The following is an 18,516-nucleotide window of genomic DNA, read 5'->3' as shown; positions in this document are numbered from 1 at the left end:
CGAACAAGAAAAGAAGCTTGAGATCCACTTTCCTAGGAGCTTCTGAAAACAACCCAGACTTAATCTTTGTAGATGTTAGCGGCAGAGGTGGATGCCTCTGTTCCCCGCCACAGGGAACTTCCTCCTTGTGGCCTGCTCAGGCAAGCACTGGGCACCTGCTGTGTGCAGACACTCATATCAGGGGCCATGGTGACTGAGTAAAAGTAAAATAGAAGTCTCAAAAGACTCTTGTCCTTTGAGACTCTGGAAGGCAGGACACCCCAAAAGCAGGAGAAGGGGCCAACAAGTGCTAATTAATATAGCCAGTCTAACAAGATAAATATGAGCCCAAGGGACAGAAAGGGCCACGTAAACCAGAGACTGCATCAGCCTGAGACCAGAACTAGATGGTGCCCGGCTACCACTGATCACTGCCCTGACAGGGAATACAACAGAGAATCCCTGATGGAAAAGGAGATCAGTGGGATGCAGATACAAAATTCTTGTAAAAAGACCAGGCTTAATGGTCTGACTGAGACCGGAGGGACCATGATGGTCATGGTCTCTGGACCCTTTGATAGCCCAAGATTGGAACCATTCCCGAAATCAGCTCTACAGACAGGGATTGGCCTAGACTATAAGATAGACAATGATGCTGGTGAGGAGTGAACATTGTGGGTCAAGTAGACACATAAGACTATGTGGGTGATTTCTGTCTGGTGGCAGGATGAGAAGGAAGAGGGGGACAGGAGCTAGCAGAATGGACACGGGGAATACAGGGTGGAGAGGAGGAATGTGCTGTCTCATTAAGGGGAGAGCAGCTGGAAGTGCACGGCAGGGTGTGTATGGCTTTTTGTATGAGAGACTGACTTGATTTGTAAACTTTCACCTAAATAAAGCACAATAAATAAATTATATAGATAGCCAGTCTATTCCTTGCAATTTTTTTCCCCTTTTATTTATATGTCCTGCTTCCTCCAACCAGACTATAATTTTCCAGGGGGCAAGAAACACCTCTTTTTCAGCAAACATTCCTTAAGCACTTACCATACATGCCAGACAAGGTAAAGCTCACAATCTCCTGGGAGAGATACTCCAGTGATTCCAGCTGTTGTTGTTGGATGCTGTCGAGTCGATTTTCGGCTCATAGCAACCCCATGTGACAGAGTAGATTTACCCCATAGGGTTTTTTAGGCTGACATCTTTATGGGAACAGACCACCAGGTCATTCTCCCTCCCACCCCCAGCCTCTGGGTAGGTTCAAACCACCACCATTTCAGTTAGCAGCTGAGCACTTAACCATTGCCCCACCAGGGCTTCTAGTGGTTCCATCACGGAGTAATTAATTCCCGCTGGAGAATGAGGATCAGGGAAGGTGCTACAAAGGAGGTAAAATTTAAGCTGCAACTTGCAAGAATGGCAGTTCTCCATCTACGACCTCCTTCAGTTTCCTGGAGTGCAGCCTCCCCTAGGAAATTGACAATATTGGTGAAATCCACAAGAGCATTGGTGAAGCAAAGGAGCGTCCAGGTGTGGTTCTCAGAGGGCCTCCTGGAGGGAAGAGTTGGGAGCAGGGTTTTGAAGGGGGAGGAGTCTGGAGTGGCTGCCAGGAGAAGGGAGTGTGTCCAGGTTGGGATCCTGCCAGCAGCAAAGGCAATTAAGTGAAACCAGCAGGGCTTGGAGCAGAGGATGGTGATAAAGGGGAGGAGGAGAGGGAGAGCCAGTTAAGCCTGAGTAGAGTGAGTGAGGAAAGAGGCAAAAAGAAATAAAGGTATTGTGGACGGAGCTGGGAGAAAGAGGGAAACTGCTGGTGGTTGGAATGTTGAATTTTGTAAAACTGGGGTGTTCGTCAAGGAACCCTGGTGGTGCAGTGGTTAAAGTGTTTGGCTGCTGACTGAAAGGTCAGCAGTAAAGATTACAGCTTTAGAAACCTTATGGGGCAGTTCTACTCTGTCCTATAGGGCCGCTATGAGTTGGAATCCCCTCGACCGCAATGGTTTTTTTTTTGGGGGGGGTGTTCCTTGGACTGTAACAGTAACGTACGATGAGGAGTATAATAATAGGTGACAGTCCCATCTTCAGTCACAGCCTTAAACACACTGCCCAATAAAGCAGGGATCCTAAGTTCTACCCAAAGGATCTAGGCTGCTATCTCCCTTTCTCCCTCAGCTCCATCCAAAGTCCTGATCCTCCCAGCCCCCACAACCGCATCTGGAGGACCCCTGGGGCAGGGGCCATCTGGGTAAGGAGGGGCTGTCGTCTGGACCGCTGCCTCCGGGGCAGGGGAGGAAGGGGAGATAACAGAGGAGAGAAGAAAGGCGTGGTCCGGGGGCCCGGCTTAACCTGCAACAACTCCCAGCTGTGACCCACACCTGGGGCTTCCGGAAACCTGACTTGAACACTCCTACTACCACTCAGGCGTATCCAGTCATCGCCAGGTAGCGGCACGGATATGTGCAAGGGGGAAAGGAGGGACACGCGACATACACATACATACACTCCACATATTAAAAAAAAAAAAAAAATAGGGCCGTGTAGGTGAGGCCGTGTGTCCTGGGTTGGGTAAAAGAGCTGGCTGGACACGTGGTTTCCCTTCGGTCCTCCTGGGCAACCTTTCTTCCCTCGGCGGCAACCTTTCTTCCCTCGGCGGCAACCTTTCTTCCTTCGCTCTAATAATGTGAATGAACCCTGGGAGAGGAGGAGAGAGCGCGCGCGAGCAGGGAAGAGGAGAGGAGGGAAGAGAAAATCCGGGCTAGAGAGAAGGGAGCGAGGGGTGCGGAGGGGAGCGGGGCGCGGCCCGGGAGCGCGGCGGCGGCGGCGGTGGCGCGGAGGGCGCGGGCGGAGGCGCGGGGAGAGGGGGCGGGCCGAGAGGGAGGAGCCCCCGGCCGCCGCCGCCGCCAGCCCGCCCGGGGCCCGCGCAGCCCGCACTCGCCGCCCTAGCGCTCGGAGTTTGAGCCCCGGCGGGCCGGCGCGCAGGCAGCCCCGGCGGGGGTCCAAGCGCACAGCGCGGTGCCGCCCCCCGGCCTTGGCCCCAGCCCGGGTGCCCGGCGCGGCGCGCGGAGTGAAGCTGCGGGCGGGCGCGGCGGCCGGGCCGGCGGGCGGCGGACTATGAGGCGCCCACCATGGTGCGATGCGACCGCGGGCTGCAGATGCTGCTGACCACGGCCGGAGCCTTCGCCGCCTTCTCGCTCATGGCCATCGCCATCGGCACCGACTACTGGCTCTACTCCAGCGCGCACATCTGCAACGGCACCAACCTGACCATGGACGACGGGCCCCCGCCCCGCCGCGCCCGAGGCGACCTCACCCACTCGGGGCTGTGGCGGGTGTGCTGCATCGAAGGTACGGCCAGCCCGAACCCCCCAACACACACACGCACGCACACAAACACCGCCCGGGGCGCGGGCAGCGAAGGGGTGGGCGCGGCGCCGGCTCCGCGCGAGACACAAAGGAGCCGGAGCGGCGGGCGAGTCCCCTCGCCGCCAGATGTGCACCAGCTCAGGGTGCCTCCCAGCCGGTGGGCCCCCAACACACCGACCCCCAAAACTCTCCACTCGCACACGCACACCCCCTGGCAGCGGACACAATGAAACACACGGAAACTCACACGCGCGCGCGCACGCATCCGGGACCGGAGCGATCCCGAGGGGCCTCGCCGGCGCCCCCGGGGAGGTGGAGGCTGGGTGGGAGGGGGTGGGAGGAGGGTGGGGTGGGAGTGGGGGGAGCGGACGGGCTAGAAGGGGAGGGAGGAGGGGGAGGGGTTGCTTGGCAACCGGTGTCTGTGCGATTGCTATGGGAACTGGCCATCCTGGGCGGGGCTGGCCGGGGGCGGGGAGCCGTAGCCGCCCGCCGCTGGCTTCAGTCCGGGGCCCAGGGCGGGGGTAGACCTCGAGTGAGTCTAGGGGAGCCGGGTCGCCCGAGCCCGGCACCTCCGAGACCCTGCTCTGCCGTTTCCTCTTCCACCCTGCCACCGGCCCGCTCCCCCTGCGCGGTGGGGAGGAGAAGGGGCGACACCAAGTCCCCTCTACCCCCGCCCCGGATTAGGGCAGCGAACCTTCTGACCTGGACCCTCTGCTGGGTGGTTTCGGGAGACCTCGGCAGGGGACTAAGGGTGCTCTGCGAGCGGGAGCGGCCTGAGAGGGGCGTGGTCGCCCGTCGAGGTGGCAGGGGCGGGGCGCTGCGACCCCCAGATGTGCTGGAAGGCCGAACAGTTGATGCTCTGAGGGTGGAAAACCTCCAGGGGCCGGGCTGGGTACTTCCCTTCCCGGACAGTGTAGACCGGCTCCTCCAGGGCGGGCCCTGACACCAACGCCGAAAATCTCCCGCCTGCCCAGCTGCAAAACTTGAACTAACAGGTGGCAGTGGAAGGGCCCTCTGGTCCCTTCCACGCTGCGGACAAGTCCGCTGCTTGGTCTTGTCCTTCAGATTGAGAAAGGAAACGGGGGCAGGGGGAGAGGTGGCGGACCGTTCCTTTAATTTTTCAAAAATCCTTGGACAGAGTTGCCTCATCTCTCTCTGGAACCTTTTCCTGTGTGTTAACTCCTTCCCTTGATTGTTAAGGAAGTTCTTCCGCATGTCTAACCTTCGTTCTCGCGGTTACAGCCACCGCCGGCAGATAGTTCAGAGTGGTTGGATCATAGTGGAGTTTGGTGTTGTTAGGTGCCCTCCAATCAATTCCGACTCATAGCGACCCTGTGTACAACAGAACAAAACACTGCCCAGTCCTGTGCCATCCTCACAATTGTTGCTATGCTTGAGACCATTGTTGCAACCACTGTGTCAATTCATTTCTTTGAGGGTCTTCCTCTTTTTTGCTGACCCTCTACTTTACCAAGTATGATCTCCCTCTCCAGGGACCTATCCCTCCTGACACCATGCCCAAAGGAGGTAGGATGAAGTCTCACCATGCTCCCTTCTAGGAGCATTCTGGCTGTACTTCTTCCAAGACAGATTTGTTCGTTATTCTGGCAGTCCATGGTGTATTCAATATTCTTTGCCAGCACCACAATTCTAGAGGCATCAATTCTTTGGTCTTCCTTATTCATTATTCAGCTTTCACGTGTATATGAGGCAATTGAAAATACCCTGGCTTGGGTCAGGCACACCTTAGTGCTCAAGGTTGATATCTTTGCTTTTTAACACTTTAAAGAAGTCTTTTGCAACAGATTTGCCCAGTGCTACACACATCGGTTGATTTCTTGACTGCTGCTTCCGTGGGCGTTGATTGTGGATTGTGGATCCCAGTAAAATGAAATCCTTGACAACTTCAATCTTTTCTCTGTTTATCATGATGTTACTTACTGGTCCAGTTGTGAGGGTTTTTTGTTTTCTTTATGTTGAGGTGTAAGCCATACTGAAGGCCGTAGAGTGGAGGTTGGTAGGGAGCTCTTAAAAAGATGGGCCTTTTCTAGCCGCATCTGGATGCAGCTAAAAAGGGGCTTTGTAAAGCTGGGTGGCTTGTGGAGCCAAACTTGCCCCCTCTCTGCCCCCCTCAGACCATGCCTTTTCCTCTCTGGAATCTTGCCCACCTTTGTCCCCCACATCATTTTGCAAAGGAGGTTGGCTTGCCCTTTGCAATTCGGAGCTTAATGCCAGGGCTAAGTGGAGTCTTCAAGACACACGAATGTGCAACCAATAGTTGGGGAAACACAGCCACACAAAGGCGCCAGTGGGCCCACGATCACACCCTCCTCCTTTCTTTTGAAAAACATCGTTTTTCGGTGTGCAATTGCTCAGATCATGAACACCTACTCCTCTCCTGCTGCCAGTGTGCCCACGTCACTACCTGCCACAGCACCTGAACTAAACACAGAGCAGGGGCTGCAGTGCTCCCGGGTGCTGTCCCACAAGCTCCGCTGGAGCTGTCTGCACAGCACCATCACCACCCCGAGGCACAGTTGGACCCCGGGCTTTCTAGTCTCCCCCTGAACATTGGAATAACTTCTCCGTGCCAGCAAACCTGGCCTCCGCAGAGTGGCTAAGGTGCCACCTTTATTAATCCCTCATCCTAATTAGGATTGATGCTGCACTTAGCATCTTGCCAGCTGCCTCGAGCCGTTTGCACTCGGTGTTCATCAAGAGAGCCCCAGGCTGATCTGGGCAGCTGGCTGCGCTGGCAGAGGGGGGCAGGGTAGGGAATTGCCATCTGGGGGACTTCACTAAAGAAACTGGGCTGCCTCAGCCATGCCCCAAACTCTGGGGCTCTGGGGGCCAAACCAGACCACATCCTAGAGTCAGAACAATCTCATGGGACCCAGGGCTGGGAAAGCTTCTGTAAGATTCCTTGTTGCTTGTAGAATCACCTCGACAGCTCCTCCACCTGGGTCAGCCCTCTGACACCTCCTCTGTCCCCACCACCACCAGCAAGTGGCCAGGGCAGAGTCCTGGACAGCCCATTCACCCCTGGCCACTCCCTGGGGGCGTGGAGGAAGGGAGTCACCTCAGTGTTGGCTTTTGTGTGTGAAATGCATGATTTCCACCTGTTCTGGAGCAGAATGCCTCCAAAGCAGTGCATCCAAACTAAAATGAAAAGGAAAAAAAAAAAAGGTCAAACCGCGGAGCTGAAACTGAAGAAATACTGCGGCACAGGGAGGCTGGGTGTCACGGCAGGGCTGGGAAAGGTTCGCTGACAACTGGCAAACAGCAGAGCCTGTTTCCTGGTTGCTTCCCGTAGGCGGACGTTGCCAGGCCAGGGGAGCCCAGCTCCTCTGTGTACTGACAGTGTCTCTGCAATCTGTCAGGGCTGCATGCGGAAGCCTGCCTGCCCAGCCTCACCAGCGCGGAGAGCGCCTTAGCCACTTTCTGCCCCCAAAGAAAGGGCACCCCTGCTGCCCCTCTATTCCACAAGTGTCAGAATAGCCACGTGCGTGAGCCTTGTGCATGTACTGTGTGGTAGGCTCCCAACAGCCCAGTGGGGCCACTGTCTCACCCCCATCTTGCAGAAGAGGGAACTGAGGCTTAGGGAGGCTAAGGGACTTGCCCAGAGGGACCCAGTCAGGAGGCGGCAGGGCCGGATTTGATCCTTTGTCTTACTATATACTTCTTCCCACAAGATATCCTGCCCATTCTCAAACAGCTTCTGCTTCTGGGGTGCCATTAAAAATAGAACTAAGTACTGGACTACCCAGTGGAGCCAGGGTCTGAGCATCAAGGCAGCGAGAAGTTAGGATGTGCAGCGGATACACACATTACATAACACACGCCTTCTCTCTCTCCTCCTCCCTCTCTCTCTTTTTCTCTCTCCTTCCACCACATTCTGGACTGGCCGTCCCTACCCCCACTCAAGATCCCACCTCATTTTTTCTTTTTATCTTTGGTGACACCCGGCACAAGGCTGGGGACTAAGGAAAGGAGTAATACATCTTTGTGGATGTTAAATCAAAGGCATTGCTAACAAATGTTTGTTTAATCTCAAATGCATTTTAGAAGTTGACAGGGGATACTCGACAGCAACGGATTTGGTTTTTTGGGGCCCTGGTGGAGCAGTGGTTAAGCATTTGGCTGCTAACCAAAAGCTCAGCAGTTCAAATCCACCTGCTGCTCCTTGGGAACCCTATGTGGCAGTTCTACTCTGTCCTCTAGGGTCACTATGAGTTGGAATCGACTTGATGGCAATGGATTTGGTGTTTTGGTTTTACAGAGTGCAAGCAAACATGAAGAACACACCCTGTGTACTGGGGACAGAGTGGAGCCCTGGTGGTGCAGTTGTTAGGAGCTATGGCTGCTAACCAAAAGGTCAGCAGTTCGAATCCACCAGCCTATGGAGCAGTTCTAGTCTGCCAGGGCAACAGGAGAAAAGGAGGCTCTGGGCCCCAAGGGCATCAGCTTGTGCCAAAGCCTCCATGCCCACCATTAGTTCTGGAGCACGTGATGGGGCTGCTGGAAGCCAGGGTCCATGCAGGATCCAGTCACTGTACTGGCATCACGAGGGCTCTGGCCCCAGAATAAAGGGTCCTGGCAAAGCTCAGCCTCAGCAGTGCCCTTCCCCTTCCTTGCCCCGACATCACCTATGGATGAAGCCCCCAGCACACTCGCAGAGGTCTGCCAGAGCCTTACACTGCCAGCCTCGACACCAGGGGCAGCCCTGCTGCCTACTTCATGCCCAGCTCTGTGCTGGGTGCCAACAGGGGAAGATATAGAGAAGGCCCTGGAAACTTAGAGGGAGAGGAGGCTTTCTGCCAATCACGCTCACCTTTCTCATCTGGGCAGCCGCCCTCCCACCAGGTCCCCCAGCTGTTAGTCACACCATGACACAGAGAAAATGTTAGTACTGCACAGTGGATGACTGCCCGAGGGACTCCAGCTGCCCCAGGCCTTGCCCAGCTGCCCAGAGGTGAAGGGTGGGACCCCCCCTCCCCAAGCACACCTGGAACCCTTTCCTTGCAGCTCAGCTGGGAAGCTCTGCCTTAAACCACACTCCAGACCCAGGACCATTCACAGAGTTTTTGATCCAGATAACACCATTTACCCTACTGGAGCCATGGTTGAGTACTTGGCTGCTAACCAAAAGGTCAGCAGTTCAAACCCAGCAGCTGCTCCATGGGAGGAAAGACCTGGCAATCTGCTCCTGTAAAGATTACAGCCTAGGGAACCCTACAGGTGTACCCTGGATGGTACACAACAACTACCCACCTTCTCCAGGCCAAGCCCTGGGCTAGGAACCTTTCATGGGTGTGTGTGTGTTCAAGAGTACAATTCAGTGGCTTTTAGTATATTCACGGTTGTAGAACCATGACCACCATCTAATTCCAGAACATTTTTGTCTCCCCCAAAAGAACCTTGTACCCATTAGAAGTCACTCTCCACCCAGCCCCAACCTTCAGCCCTAAGCAGCCACGTAACTACTTTCTGTCTTTGTGGATTTTCCTATTCTGGACAATTTGTGCACATGGAATCGTACGAGATGTGGTTTTGTGACTGGTTTCTTTCACTGAGCAGTGTTTTGTGAGTTTCGTCTATGTTACAGCATGTATTGGCACTTTATTTCTCGAATGTTGATGGTCATTTGGGTCGTTTCTACTTTTTGGCTATTATGGGTAATGCTGCTATGAACATTCACAGACTCCGGTCTCTTTTTGCTTTCATTTCCTCTCACGATAACCCGTGGGCATTCCGTCCACTCAGCCCAGATGACAGCAGCCCGAGCAGGCCCCCTGCCCCGCTGCACCAAGCTCTGCCAGCTCGTAACCTCACCCGCGGGCCCTCCTTGGCGCTCCAGTATTAATAATCACAGCCATCACTTTTGAAGACCTCAGTGCAGGATTCGGATTAGCTCATGTAATTGCCAGCAACACTTCAAGGTAAATATTAATTACCTGTCTTTTCTAGATAAAAAAAAAAGGCGTAGAAAATGAGGCTTAAGGTCGTCACAGCTCCTGAGTGTCAGAGATGTCTTCCACTGTCCGGAACACGGCTGAGATTGAACAGGTGGTCTCAGCTTTCCCCCAGCCAAGGAAAGTCCTTCATTTGAACCACAGATTTGGAGAAGGGCAGTAGGGGGTGTTTTCCCTTGCTGGTCCTGCTCCGTACCTGGTGCTCACTCTCCAACCCGTCGAGAAAGAGCCCTCAAGATCCCTTCTCACGTCCACCTTTCTTTAATGCCCTGTTCTGTCCTTCTCCCTGTCCCCTGTTCTTCACTTCCTTCTCTCCTTGTAAGGAAACCCCACTTTCTTTTAACTGGAGCCAGCTGACTTCATGGAGACGACCTGGGGGTCTTGGTGGACCCCAGCCTGGGGACTGACTTAATTGCTCCACTGCAGAGCTGGCCTTGGAGGAGCCCCATGTTAGGGGCTTCAGAAAGGCTCAGTAGAAAAACCAGTGGGTTGCTAAAATAAATCTCCAGTGTCAGTCTCCTCAGCCAGCTCAGAGGTTCATCCCGACTCAGGGTTTTCAGGACACAGCACGGAAGCAAAAAGTAGGAAGGAGCTTTGAGTCTTAGAATCCAGCCTCTCAGAGGTGAGGGAAGGAAGGACTAGCACAGCCAATCTAGAGGGGCAATGTGCTAGGAAGTGAGCCCAGTGGGCCTCCGCCTCCTCACCTGGCTGATCTGGGACACCCCTCCTGCTCTGAGTTTCTGCAGCAAACGCCAGGGAGCCCCCGCCCACCGCTTCCGGGTGGGGCCTAGCTCAGCCTGGCCTCCTCAAGTGCTCGAAGGAGGGTTTTCTCCAGCTCAGGGAGAACCTTGTTTAGTTCAGTGGTTCGCAACATTTTTACCGCTAAGGCACACACATGTGGGCTGGAAAAACCTATGGGACATACTTCTGTTCATTCATTCATTCAGCTCATACTTGCTGAGTACCTGCCCTGTGTCAGACACAGCTTGGCTCCAGGTCCTTGGCAGCCTGATGGGGTAGCTGACATTACCAAATACTGATGGATGCTGTGATGAAAATATGCAGGGGTGTGTACTGGGAGACACTGGGGGATGGGGGGCAGTGCTTGGCCAAGGGGGCAGGGACGAGCCCTAGGGAAGGGGATGTTTAAGCTGAAACCCGAACCAGAAGCAGGACCTGGAGGAAGGTCTTCCAGGAAGAGGGAAAAGCAAGTCAAGGTCCCCAGGCAGGATGGTGCCTGGTGAGGATGCAGAAGGGAAAGGGATGGGAGGAAGGGCGGACAGAGGGGGGAGGGGCTCCATCACAGGCTGGAGGGGCAGTCTGAGTCAGGGTCAGGAGCCTGCTTTATTTTACATGGGATCAGTCAGTGCTGTTTGGGGCTTTGGGACAGGACAGTAAAGTGATTTGATTTCTGTTTTCAGAAGATCCTCAGGCTTCATGTGGGGGATGGAAATCTGGGAGGCCACCAGGTGGCCAGTCAGAACATGGTGGCAAGCAACTAGGCAGGATACCAAACCAAAACCAAACCCAGTGCCGTCGAGTCGATTCCGAATCATAGCGACCCTGTAGGACAGAGTAGAACTGCCCCATAGAGTTCCCAAGGAGTGCCTGGTGGATTCGAACTGCCAACCCTTTGGTTAGCAGCTATAGCACTTAACCACTATGCCACCGGGCTTTCCTACCAGGCAGGATACCTGGGACCATAGTGGCAGCAGCAGAGATGGGGAGAAGTGGCCAGAAGGATGGGGAGAAGGGGGTAAGGAATCCAGATGACTGCCCAAATTTCTGGCCGTGGGAGCTGGCTAAGTGGTGGTGCCATTTCCAGATGGGAAGGTGGAGGAAGGAGCAGAATTGGGAAAGAAAATCATGGGTGTACTCATGGGGGTCCCCAGATTTTGGCACTACTGCCCAACACCCCCACAGCCAAAAGCAGCACCGGAAAGTGCCGTAGAGCCTGACTCAGGAGCACCATGATAACTCGTAGTCCTCCCAAGGGTTATGGGACCATCATCAATGGCTCTCGGGACAGAGCAGTGGCTCTCAACCTCAGCACAACTGACATATGGCCTGGGTCATTCTTTATTGTGGGGGGCGGTCCTGTTCACTGTAGGATGTTTAGCAGCATCCCTGGAGCCCTGGTGGGGCAATGGTTAAGCAGTCAGCTGCTAACCCAAAGGTTGGTGGTTTGAACCTACCCAGTGGTTCCATGGGAGAAAGACCTGGCAATCAGCCCCCCATAAAAATTACAGCCTATGAGGCAGTTCTGCTCTGTCACATGGTGTCACTATGAGTCAGAATCGACTCAATGGCACCCAACAACAGCAGCAGCCCTGGCCTCAACCCTAGATAGCAGTAGCACTGTCCCCCCAAAAATGTTCCCCCAAAAGGTTTCCAGACATTGCCACTGTCCCCTGGGGGGCAAAATTGTCGTGGTGGAGACCCACTGCTGGAGGGGTGCATCACTTAGGTGCGCAAAGGCAGATCCTTGAAAACCAGTGAGAGCTCCACTCATTTCTCCTCCCTTCAAGAAAGCACATGGGATGTAAAGGGGGGAGAGCACCCTCTGAACGGGCTGGCTTGCCTCTACTCCTGCTGGGGGACTTAGTCCTGCCCAGCCCCATTACATTAGTAACAGTCATGAGCCACAGGCGCCCAACTCACCCCTGCCTAAGACACCCAGCATGTTCCAGCACTGAGGAGCAAAACTGCCTAACCCCTATCCTCTGCAAGGAAAAGAAACTCAAGGCCAGAGAGGCAAAGTGACTTACCCAAGGTCAGGCAGCTCGTTAGTAAGGAAGCCAGGAACAGAAGTGGGTGTTTGGGCTGCCTGGTTAGGGCTCTGTCCCAGCCCAGCCTCCCCTCCCACCAGCACCTGGGGAAAGGAAGGTTTGGCACCAAGCAGCCACCGTAACAGAGTAGGCTCCTGTTGTCCAGACGTCTGGAAGATGGGATGATGGGGCAGGGAATGTGAACATAGCTTGCACACCCTAGAGCTGGTGCTCCACAACAGGAGGTGCTTGTTAGCAGAAAGCTGCGTGGAATTCAAACTGCCCTAGCTCCTGCGTTCCAGCAGCTCTTGGGTGTGAGCCACACGCATCCAAGAGGAGGGAGCCAGGCAAGAGGCTCAGCTCTCAACCTCAACACACGGTCCTCCATTGCGGGCTGGCGATCCCGGCAGGGATGAGTGTTTTGGCCTTTGTGTTTCCAGGCTCCCTCATGCCTCCACTGCCTGAGGAGAGGCCTGGCATCCAGAGACTCTTGGGTGATGCTCCAGGGTGGTTGCAAAGCAGACTGCAGCCCATCACAGACCCAAGCTCTCTGCTGGCTCCACAGCAGCACAGAGGGCGACTTCACTTTCAACCACTCCCAGCCTTGGCCCCAGGCCTCTTCCTGCCCCTCCTCCCACTCTCCTGGAGCCAGAATGGGGGCAGAGGACACCGTATTAAGGTGCTGGAGACTGGGATGTTCTCTTGTCCAAGGAGCTCTCTGTTTTTGCTCTCCTAAAATATCAGGGAAGTCCCTGGGTGGCGCAAATGGTTGATTTGCTGGGCTGCTAACCAGCTGGAAGGTTAGAGGTTCAAGTCCCCCCAGAGGCACCTTGGAAGAAAGGCCTGGTGATCTACTTTCAAAAAACCAGCCATTGAAAACCCTATGGAGCACAGTTCTACCCTAACACACATGGGTCACCATGAGTCAGAATCAACTTGATGGGAACTGGTTAAAACATCAGTGCCTCTCCACCAACCCACTCTTCTTCCTTGGGGTCCTTAAGCACTTGTGTCCCCCAGCCCAGGAAGCTTTGCTGTGCACGGACTTGGAGACTCTCGTGGTCACCCCCCTGCAAAGCCCTTTCCACTTGGTACAACCCCCCCCTCCTTTGAGGATTGCAGAATTAAAGCAAGGTCAATACGTCACCTTGTGGCATCAAGCCCTGCTGTGCCTTCTGCTGTGCCAAGTCCAAGGAGGTAGAAGTGCTTAACAAATGCCCCCCTCCCCGCGGACCCACCCCTACTATGGCCCTATCTCCAAGGCTAAGCATGGAAAGGCCCAGGGGAGTTTCTTGACTCAAGCCCAGCTCCTGAGCCTTGGAGAAAATGAATGAGTAATAATGGTCAGGTCTCCCTGGCTTAACTGCTGTCAGTGTCTCTGTCACCTCCTAGCCCCAGCGTGCCCTTTCTCCTTCCATTCATCTGTGTGGAAGCAGCAGCATCAGTCAGCCAGCCAGCACTGAAGTCACATGAACCCGGGTTTGAGTCCAGACTCTGCCACTTATTAGCTGTGTGTCTTCAGACAAATTACCTAACCTCTCTGAACTCCAGTTCCTTCATTGTAAAATAGGAGCATCATAGACTAACCCTCCTGGAATTGTTGTGAAGTTTTTATGAGAAAACACACAAAATGCCCCTCACCATGCCCGGCACCTAATAGATGTTCAAAATGTGTCATTTCCTTCTTCTCGTTTCCATGTTTCCTGAACTTTGGAAGTTTTCCCAGAAGAAATAATTCACCCCGACTTTGCAGCTGTCCTGAGTGAGGGCCCAGGTCAGTTCACTGGCCTCAAGGGTCTGGGAATGGAAGAAGCTGAGCCTCCCCAGGGGTGTTCAGGCAGACGAAGGGTCCGGTGCTATTCCATTCACCTCCAGGAGGCAGAACCACTATCGCTGCTTCTGTGACCCATGAAATCGGAGCCTTAAGGGCTCTCTTTTTATTAGGAGTTTAACTCGGGTCGGGCACCAAGGCAGTGCTGGGGTGGTGATGGCATCTGCATCCCCCATCTCATTTTCTGGCTGAGTGAGTTTGCCAAATGCCCTGCCTGCCCACCCTGGCCCCGAGGGGACAGAGAGGAGCCGGGGACGCGGTCATTCTGGGCTGGCATGAGAGCCGCAGGACAGGAGCTGAGTGGCATGTTATTGATACCTGAGTAACAGATAATGCATTGGGGGGCTTTAAAGAGAGACATCGTAACACAACCCATTCGTCCCTCCAATACTTATCGAGCACCTGCTCAGTACCAAACTCTGTTCAGGTTCTGAGGCTACAACTGTGAACTTCCAGTGCTGCATGATAAGGGCTATGATAAAGAAGACCGGGGTGCTGGGGTGCAGAAATCCCTAGAAAGGGAGTCAGAAACCTGTGACCTGGTTCCAATTCTGCCACTAACCATCTGGACAATCACTTCTTCCTTAACCTCCTAGACCCTTGTTTGGCTTGGCTGTCAAATTGGCAAGTGATACCTGTCCTTCCTTCTATCCTCTCTCCACCCATCCTCCCTCCCTCCATTCTCCCTCCATTCCTCCCTTATCCTTCTGTCCTCCTTGCTTCCTCCCCATCTATCCTTCCTCCACCCCCTTTCCATTCTTCTTCCATCCTTCCCCCATCCATCTTATCTCCATCCTTCCTATCCATCCTCCCTCTATCCTTCCTTCCTCCATTATCTTTCTGTCCTCCTCCCTCCTTCCCCATCAGTCCTCCCTCCCTCCATCCTTCCTCCATTATCCTTCATCTTCCCTCCATCCTCCTTCCTTCCTGTCCCATCTATCCTCCTTCTGTCCTCCCTCTCTCCATCCTCCCTCCATCCATCCATCCTCCCTCCACTCTCCCTCCCTCCATCCTCCCTACATTGTTTTTCTTTCCTCCCCATCTGTCCTCCATCCATCCTCTCTCTCTCCATCCTTCTATCCATTCTCCCTCCATCCCTTCACCCTCCCTACATCTCCCCATCCTTTCACCACCCTCCATTCCTCCATTCCTTTATCCTCCACCCTCCACATTCTGTCCCAGGGCTGTGCAAAAACCCAGTGAGAAGATATTTGGGAAATTGCTGTGAAAAGCACAGTGGTTGTGCTCCCACAGAGGCACTGCAGAAGGGACAGTGACTTCTTGGAGACACTGTTGGCTTTGCCATTTAGATTTTTACTTCAAAGCCTGATTTCACTTTGACACGTTGGCAAGAACAGTGTGTGGTGGTAGCTTCACACGCTGGACGTGCTGCTGCTGGCTAGTGTGGTCTGATTTCAGGAGACTCACCTCTGTCCCCTTTCCCACCCACTCGGTCATTAGTTCATCCACCCAGTAAACACCAAGAGCCTGTTATATACCAAACACAGTGCTGGACACTGCAGAGACAACAAGGGTGAACAGGATAAGAAAATCCCTTCTGGATTCCTGACACCCCTCACCAATCCTGTCACTCTACCTCCAACACACCCCCCGGCTTTCCCTCCACTTCTCCCCATCTCTGCTGCTGCATCTGGCTCCAAGCCTCTGTCTTCTCTCGCCTAGATGCTGCAATAGTGTCTTACCTGGCCTCCCTGCTTTCTTTCCCACCCCTGAGCTAGCCATTCTCCAAATGCAGCCAGAAAGATCTTTCAAAAATATAAATCCAATTGTGTCACTCCTCAGCTCAGAACTCTTCAATGAGACCACATTCCACTTGTGATAATATCAGGCTCCTTCCCCTGACCCACGAAGCCCCACATGACCTAGCCCCTGCCCACCTCTCTGGGCTCCTCTCCCACTGGGAGCTTCATTGTCCAGAAGGGATTCGAACATTGAATCCCTGAAACATCTGAACTGAGTCAGTGCAATGGTTAATAAGACAGGGGTTTGGGTCAAAGAGATCTGCATTTGAATCCTGGCTGTATCCTGTGTTAGCTCTGTAACCTTGGGCAAATTCTTTGCAGTCTCTGAGCCTTGGTTGTCTTATCTGCAAAATGGAGATACAGTGAGTTGTCACAAAGATGAAATGAGCTTGAGCATGAAAAGCCCACAGGTTGCTGCCTACCACTTGACTGTAGCTATTCTTTGGAAAGTCTGCTGTGCTGAAGGTACCTCTAGCAGTCTGTAAGGCCAGGCTGCCCAGAGAGGTGCTGCAGGCGATGCTGGTGAGAGGAGCATGAAGGACCTTCCATGCAAAGCTTAGGAGATACTCGATCCTACATGCAAAGGGCAGCCATCGGTGGGGTTTTACGTTGAGACTCTTCTTCATAGGGTAGGTGGGTTAGAGTCAGGAGACCTCCTGGGAGGCCGGAATACACAGTTGTCCCAGAGTGAAATGACGAGGGTCTGAGCTGAGGCAGTGGCATGGGGGAGGCAGTAACTGTTAGATGTCCAAGAAGAACAGATGGATTCCAAAGACTAGGAGGCCGGGTTGACTGGCTGGGTGGGGTGGGGTTGAGAGAAGTAGGAGGCCGGGAAGATGCCCCAACGGTTAGCCTGGGAAACTGGGCAGTGGAGCCATTTGCCAAGACACAGAACACACTGAGGAATGGTCTGGGGTGAGGGAGAGGAGAGCCCAGCTTCGCACTGGCTGGGGGACCCTGGCTCTACAGGGCTGAGACTGGGCCAGCTGGAGACTTTTTTGCGCCCAGGCTAGAAGCAGCTTCCGCCTCATGATAAGCTGTCAGGCTGTCAATGTTTAACCCCAGTGCCTTGAGTGCCCCCACAGGACAAATGATACAGTGGCAACCATATTTTCTGAAGCAAATCTCTAGATAAGAGATCAAGTGACAGATTTTGTGTTGTTGTTGAAGGGAGAAGAGGCAATACAGGAGGTGGGTGCTATGGGATTCTGAAATGTTAGCATCTTTAGTGTCTTTGGAGGGAAGGGAATCCAGAAGATTTAAAATCAGGACTGCCTTAGAAAAATCCAGGCCCCTCTAACAGGCCATGTTCGTAGGGTGTAAAATGACTGCTGTCACCAAGGCCAGCTTCATGGCCGTGTCACCTGTGCACTCGCCCAAGACCCCATGCTCAGAAGGACCTCGTGCTCAGAAGGGCTCTGTGCTCAGAAGGGCCCCGTGCTTAGTTTAATGCTCTGTTGTCACCATCTTGAAATTATTAATAATTTTTGAATAAAGGGCGCACATTTTCATTTTGCTTTGGGCCTCACAAATTGTGTAGCTGGTCATGGGTGTCCCGCTCTGCCCTGAGAACCTTGCTTAGAGCAGTGGACCAGAGGGATGGTTTGCACAGAAAATGTCATCTGGGTTGGGCAGCAGAGGTGGGGCTGAAACCAGACTTCACCTTTTTGTGTTTTTTCCAGGGGCCACCGCAAACACTATATCCACAGGGCCAGGGACTGCATTAGAGAGCAGCATTACTTAACATTCTTGTCATTAAGCATTTGTGGGGCACCTGCTGAATGTCTGGTGTTGTGCTAGCCATTGCGGGTTATAGGAAGCCCCCCGGGAACTTACCGTGAGGTTGTAGAGACCCCAGTGGTAAGAAGGACAGGTGGCATACATGCAGTGCAGAGTGTGGAGAGAGAATCAGGAGAACAAGCCCTAGATGCTAGGGGCTCCTCCTGGGAGCTCAACCATCCCTGCCTCATAGGGTTGTCAGGAGGATCAAGTGGAAACTACACGCAAGGCTGCAGTTCCATCTGCCTCACAGTAGACTTGAAATAAGCGGCAGCTGTTACCATCGGCGAAATCCCAGGGTGGTGCAGACAACCTGCTCGGCTGTTAACTGAAAGGTTCCAGTCCACCTACAAGCACCTTGGAAGGAAGGCCTGGTAATCTATTCTCAGGGAAAAACCCACCAATTTGGAAGCCCTGTGGTCACTCTGACACACAGGGCCACGTGAATTGCCATGGCAACTGGTTTTACTTTACGATCATGATGGTTGGCATCTTGGAGAGGAGGTGGGGCATGGTGGTTGAGATGGTGGAGGAGGGCCCAGGTCCTGCAATGAATCAGGGTTTGAATCCAGGCCGTCTCCTGCTAGCTGGGGGACCTTCTTTGTGCCTCGGTTTCCTTCTTTGCAAAATGGGGTTGTTGGCAACACCTACTGTGCTGAGAAGAGCCAAGGTCAAACACTTAAGAACGTAAGCTTGGGGCTGGGATGAAAAGCTATGCTCATTTGCTCACCCCAAGAACGTACGGTATGGTGGGGGACAGGGAAGGGGGCCCTGAGGGAGACCAGGTCTTGGGAGAAGGGGTCTTCTTTTGCTCTTGGCTCTTTTTACCCAGGAATCCCCCTGCCCACTTCACCTGTAGCCCCCAGACCAAATTGCAGGCAGGGAAAGGAATACGGAGCCCCGAAGGCTCCCTGAGGACATCTCAGGACACCCAGGCTCCCTTCCAGGGGCCAGACAGTCCAGCCAAGGCCGTGTCACCAGCTCATCATGAACAGGCGGCAGGGGAGGCGCCCCGCGTGCTTCCGGCGACCGCTCTGAAAAGCCCGATAACAAGTGCACATTGA

The 18,516-nt window shown here is 53.9% G+C and overlaps 1 protein-coding gene across 1 annotated transcript in view; it reads left to right on the top strand.

The window, feature by feature from the left end:
* Window positions 1-3,101: 3,101 nt before the first annotated feature.
* CACNG4 (calcium voltage-gated channel auxiliary subunit gamma 4) overlaps window positions 3,102-18,516 on the top strand; it is a 69,381-nt gene continuing 53,966 nt past the window's right edge. The window contains exon 1 of the mRNA XM_049861284.1: window positions 3,102-3,321. Within this exon, the coding sequence (XP_049717241.1) occupies window positions 3,102-3,321 (220 nt within the window). The remainder of the gene's footprint in view (window positions 3,322-18,516) is intronic.

The sequence above is a fragment of the Elephas maximus genome, chromosome 19, assembly GCF_024166365.1.
Source record: "Elephas maximus indicus isolate mEleMax1 chromosome 19, mEleMax1 primary haplotype, whole genome shotgun sequence".
Lineage (NCBI taxonomy): Eukaryota > Metazoa > Chordata > Mammalia > Proboscidea > Elephantidae > Elephas > Elephas maximus.
Note: the sequence above shows the minus strand (reverse complement) of the source record. Positions and strands in the feature narration are given on the sequence as shown.